Source organism: Mastigoproctus giganteus, chromosome 8 (assembly GCF_048544385.1).
Source record: "Mastigoproctus giganteus isolate SK-2022 chromosome 8, ASM4854438v1, whole genome shotgun sequence".
Taxonomy (NCBI): domain Eukaryota; kingdom Metazoa; phylum Arthropoda; class Arachnida; order Uropygi; family Thelyphonidae; genus Mastigoproctus; species Mastigoproctus giganteus.
The window spans coordinates 37,642,574-37,648,104 of NC_143582.1; the positions used below are offsets into that span (position 1 = coordinate 37,642,574).

General features: G+C 40.4%; 2 protein-coding genes across 2 annotated transcripts; both read left to right on the top strand.

Annotated features, from left to right (window-relative positions):
- Nucleotides 1–1,252: 1,252 nt before the first annotated feature.
- Nucleotides 1,253–2,350, top strand: LOC150081454 (uncharacterized). Its single transcript, XM_090380204.1, has 2 exons — nt 1,253–1,790; nt 1,905–2,350. The coding sequence occupies exons 1-2, from the start codon at nt 1,253–1,255 to the stop codon at nt 2,348–2,350; spliced, it is 984 nt and encodes a 327-aa protein (XP_090236330.1).
- Nucleotides 2,351–3,716: 1,366 nt separating this feature from the next.
- LOC150081455 (uncharacterized protein F54H12.2-like) lies at nt 3,717–4,952 on the top strand. The gene has a single exon (XM_090380205.1). The coding sequence runs from the start codon at nt 3,717–3,719 to the stop codon at nt 4,950–4,952; it is 1,236 nt and encodes a 411-aa protein (XP_090236331.1).
- Nucleotides 4,953–5,531: the final 579 nt, after the last annotated feature.

Genomic DNA, 5,531 nt, shown 5'->3' on the forward strand with positions numbered 1-5,531 from the left:
AAAAATTCCTCACTTCATCGACATTGACTGGACTCGAACTCAGTTCTTTTCTACCCGGTGTTGTGTTAAAAATGCATTTATTTTTAACCGTATTGGTACATTCTTAGAGAGCACAAGGGCCTCATACTTTCACTGCGCTGTATCTGTCATAAGTAGATATGTTGGGGGTTTAAACACATTTACATAAAGTCTAAATGGTTTTAAACTCAATTGCATAATACCTGGAGGGATTTAAACTCAATTGCATAATACCTGGAGGGATTTAAACTCAATTGCATACTATACTCCAAGTACAGGTGTGAAAATGATATTTAGTTCTCATTTCTCTCCCTAGATGGCGCCACCTGCTTACCGGCTTTTTTGTAGTTCGTATTTTTGTCCCTAGATGGCACCACGTATATTTCTCTCTTTTAATTTTTTATCATACCTGAGTCTTTTCTTGTGTGTATGTAAACCTTTTTGAAAATACATTTTATTACAGTATATCTTCTTAAGTTGTGTGTAAACCTTTTTATTGACACATTTCCTAATATCCAAAACTCAAACACCGAAGAAAATTTCAGCCTTTGATAAAAAGAAAATACATTTTCAATTCCACCCAACTGTATAATTCCAGAAGAATAACACGCATTCTTGTAGGAATATTTGTGTTAATTGTGTAATGTCCCAGCATGATGACTTCCTCCATCACTTTTTATTTACTGAAGCGATAAACATATCAAATAATGTCATCGGAATATTTGTGTTAATTGTGTAATGTCGCAGTATGAGACACTTTTTATTTTTAAAAGTGACAAAAAATATTTTCTTTCGCAGTGTCTTCTCATAGATTTAAACCTTTATTGATCCTTTGATAAAAAGAAAACTCATTGTCTTGTCATAGTGTTTATTAACTAAGCCACCTGAGTCTTTTTTTCTTGTGTGTGAGTAAAACTTTTATAGGTTCATTTCCTTAGAGATTCAATATGAAGATACATTTTTTTTAATTAGAGCCTTTTTATTATTATTGTAACTCTTTATTATTGTCTTAACTTATGTGTGTTAACCATTTTATTGACTCGTTTCCTAAAATCAAAAACTCAAACACCAAAGAAAACTTCTGCTTTTTAATGAACAATTTTTAAAAAGGTACATCTATGAACAAACAGTAACATTTTCAGATGTGTGGAAACAGTCCATACTCCTATCTTCACGCTGCGGCTCCGAGATAATAATAATCACTATCAGGATGATGACAAATATAAATAGTGCGATGTCTTCGACAGTGTCCATTCCTACCTGTGGAGATAGAGAAATGTTAGCAGACTATTATAATCCTAAAGTAATAGGTAGTTTCAGTTCTATTGATGCTCTTCAAAAACATACTAAATTACCCAGACGTGTTGTGCGCGAATTCCTAGCTAGTCAACCTACGTACGTGAGACATCGACAGCAAAGAATTAATTTTCGGAGGAACCAAATTAAAGTTCCCGGACTTAATCACACTTTCCAATGTGACCTAGGTGACCTGTCGGCTCTCGCCGACTCAAACGATGGATATCGTTACCTTCTGGTTTGTGTGGACTGCTTCTCGCGATATTCTTGGGTCAGAAAACTGAAAAGCAAAAAAGCCAACGAGGTGGTGCAGGCATTCAAATCTATTTTCGAAGAAGAAACACCATTTTACGTTAACACCGACCAAGGAAAAGAATTCATTAATGCTCCTCTTCGTCGGTTATTCCTTTCCCATGGTATCAATTTCTATACAACAAGATCAGAAAAGAAGGCAGCTATTGCCGAACGCTTCATTCGTACCCTGAAAGAAAAAATTTATAAGTGGATTTCTTATTCCAAAAGTCAGAAATATATTCACGTACTCGACGATATTGTGGCTACATATAATCGTACTACACATTGTTCTATAGGTATGGCCCCGGTAAAAGTCACGCTTGCCAACGAAGAAGAAGTGTATAAAAGACTCTACCACAGCCGTACCAAAACCCTGAAACCGAAATTTAAAATCGGAGATAGAGTTGTTTTGAGCAGCGGGTCTCACCCTTTTCGCAAAGGTTACTGGGGGAATTGGACGAGAGAAGTGTTTACTATTACACGTGTTTTGAAGCGTAACCCTGTTGTGTACAGTGTGACAGGCCGTGATGGTGATCAGATAGAAGGAACGTTTTACGAAACACAGTTACAGAAAGTTAACTTTGACGATAATCTACCCCCTGACGTCTACCCCATCGAAAAGGTACTTAAACAAAAGACAGTCAGAGGACAACGTCAGTTATTAGTCAAATGGTTAGGCTACCCACAAAGCTTCAACAGTTGGGTCAGCTCACAAGATGTTTTTCCTTACACTACCCAGTAATGCTAGTATGGATCTACATCCCAGAAATTCTCAGTCACAATTCACAGTGGAACTGCCTAATGCTGTTTCTCTCTCTGGCAAGTGGGAAGTAGCACTTGCCGAAGTACACTTCCCTCTTTCATGGGATAATATCTCCGATGGATGGAACATATTCACACTGTACCCCAAAAAGAAAAAAGAAGTCAGAGCGATGACAGTATTAAAAGAAATGTATACCACTTCCTCAAAACTTATCGATGATATTAATTCTGTCGACAGTGACATTCAACTGAAAGTGAAAACTGACGGAACGAAAGAACAGTTCACGTTAAGGGTGAAGAACGAGAGTACTGTGAAAATCTCTAAAGCTTTTACACGGGTTATAGGTCTCGATAAGGCATTTAGCGAGGATCAAGGAGGGTTCCATATTTTCCGAAATTATCACGTCGGCGAGTGGCTTTCCAAGAAGGAAATCACATTGCCTAAAGAAGCATCCAATAGAACGATCACATATCGGGGTGTGAAAGCAGAATCTGTTCAGGTCTGTAAACTACCACGAGGGAGCTACAAAAGTATACCACAGGTGCTTAACGCCATGATGAAGCTGGCACCCCAACTCGACGCAAAAGTGAACTCCATCGGTATAGTGTCTATCGAAATCGATCCATCGGTTTACCTTCGCTTCCCAAAAACAGGGCTCGGTCAGATGCTAGGTTTCGAAAAACTAGGCAGAGACTTAGAAGGTAGAGTTTACGCTAAGTACCAGGCAGATATATATAGGGGTGTCAGTTCCTATTTCGTCTATTGTAACCTAATTGAGGATCAGGTTGTAGGCGATACGAAAGCGCCACTGTTACGTGTCGTATCGTTTTCCAATAACGGAGAGTTCTCGCATTTAGATTATTATCCACTCCAGTTAAACACGTTCCATACAGTAACCATCCAAGTGCGTACAGATAGCGGTGAATTCGTACCGTTCAGTGAGGGAAAGACCACAATTAAACTCCATTTCCGTGAACGATGAATGCGTACGTCCATTACTACACAATGCAAGCAGGGGGGAACCCCTACTTCGCTGGGCCCTCCATCCAGAGAGGTCACGGATTAGGAAGCATTTTCCGAACTGCATTCCGCTTTCTCACACCTATACTCAAACCTGCAGCAGCTTTCATCGGTCGACAAGTACTCTCGGCAGGACGAAATATCGTTGATGATGTCATATCAGGTGTTCCACCTAAACGTTCGTTTTTAAATCGTGTATCAGAAGTCGGGCAAGCCATTAAAGACAAGGTGCGTAATCAGAGAGGTGGTAAACGTAGACGTCGCGATATTTTCGATGGAAGTTATGATGTCTGAGCTGGATCTTTTCAGTAAACCTGCCACTAATATGTGTGTCGAACGGTCGTCGTATATTACTTTCCTTCCTCTGGCATCTGTAGATAGTGTAGGCCCGATCGAATTCTATATTCCGGGGACTTCGGAAGAGTATCTAGACCTCGGGAAAAGTTATTTGCGGTTGAAGGTGCGAATCACCAGAAGCGATGGAAAAGATCTGGAAGAAAATGATAAAGTAGGAGTCGTTAACAATTTCTTTCACTCTCTATTCAGTCAAGTCGATCTCTTTGTACAAGACAAACTGATTAACCCATCGTCGAATACGTACCCTTATCGTGCATACCTGGAAACACTTCTTAACTATGGACGGGAAGCCAAGAATTCGCAACTGACAACTGAGATGTACGTCAAAGATCAGTACCCCGATGTTAAACAGATGTTCGAGAAGGATGATAGTGGTATGTACCGACGATCGAAATTCTTCTCAAAATCGAAAACTGCAGAGATGTTAGGAAGACTTCGACTCGATCTGTGTCACCAATCTAAATACATAGTGAATAACGTCTCCCTCCGTTTACGACTGGTAAGAAGTTCCCCCGAATTTTGTTTGCTTTCCAACGATTCGTCGACTGCCAAGTTGAACATTATGGAAGCAACGTTATTCGTACGTAAAGTGAAATTGAATCCTCAGATCCAACTCGCACACATCAATGTTTTAGAGAAGAACCCGATCGTGTACCCTATTAATCGCGTGAACGTGACATACTTTTCCATTCCCAAAGGAATGGTAGATTCCACACGTGATAATATATTCCTAGGACAAATTCCATCGCCTGTGATTGTGGGTTTGGTGTCGAGTGAAGGTTTCAATGGATCATATGCTCGTAACCCTTTTAACTTCGATCACTTCAACCTGTGTTACTTACAAGTGACTGCCGATGGCATTCAGTACCCGTCAATACCTCTGACTCCCAACTTCAAGACAGGACAGTATACGAGATCGTATCTGTCGCTCTTCTCTTCATTAAATAAATGGACGGAAGACACCGGAAACGATTTGTCATATTCCGAGTATCCACTCGGTAATGTATTGTACAGTTTTGATTTATCGCCGGACGAAAATGCCATCGGTCAACACATTAGTGCACTGAAAAGGGGGAGCGTACGTCTCGAACTGAAATTTTCCTCACCATTGCCTGAAAACGTCACGTGCGTCTTGTACAGTGAATTCGAGAACGTGGTTTCGCTGACAAAAGACAGGTCGGTTCTTCTGGATTATGAACACTGAAGAAATAGCACGTTTGTTGGAAAGTGTTGTTAAAGATTACCCCATAAGTGTATGTGCTCGCGACGAACTGGCTACGAACATTCTTAGTAAACCATTTCTTCTAGTCGTCAACACCGATCCATCCGACAGACCAGGAACCCATTGGATAGCTATCTACCTCGGAGAAGAAGAAGCCGATTACTTCGACACGTTTGCCCGCCCCCCTCCCGAAGATTTTGCGGTGTTTCTGAAAAGGCAAAGTCGCAAGTGGACTCATAACAAGACTGTAATACAACATCGGGAATCTATAGCTTGTGGACTGCATTGTGTTTTCTTTTTAACCCATAGATGTCGCGGTATTACTATGAGACAGATTGTTAACGAATGTTATTGTAAAAATTTGTGGGGCAATGACATTATTGCCACTTTAGATGTAATCGATCACTTAAATAAACAAATTTAAAAAAAAAAATTGTCTACTTACATGCTTATCCACTGTATTTTCTTTCCTCTCAAGCGACGGAGAGACGTCAGAATCGACGGTTTCTTCCTTGCACGTTTGGGCGCGCGCTTTTCCCCGGCCACCGCGGGAGGGAGCAC

Coding starts and splice junctions, on each gene's coding strand:
- LOC150081454 (XM_090380204.1), top strand. CDS start 1,253: ATGTCTTCGACAGTGTCCATTCCTACCTGTGGAGATAGAGAAATGTTA. Junction 1,791..1,904: donor TATTGCCGAACGCTTCATTC/GTACCCTGAAAG, acceptor ATTGTTCTATAG/GTATGGCCCCGGTAAAAGTC.
- LOC150081455 (XM_090380205.1), top strand. CDS start 3,717: ATGTGTGTCGAACGGTCGTCGTATATTACTTTCCTTCCTCTGGCATCT.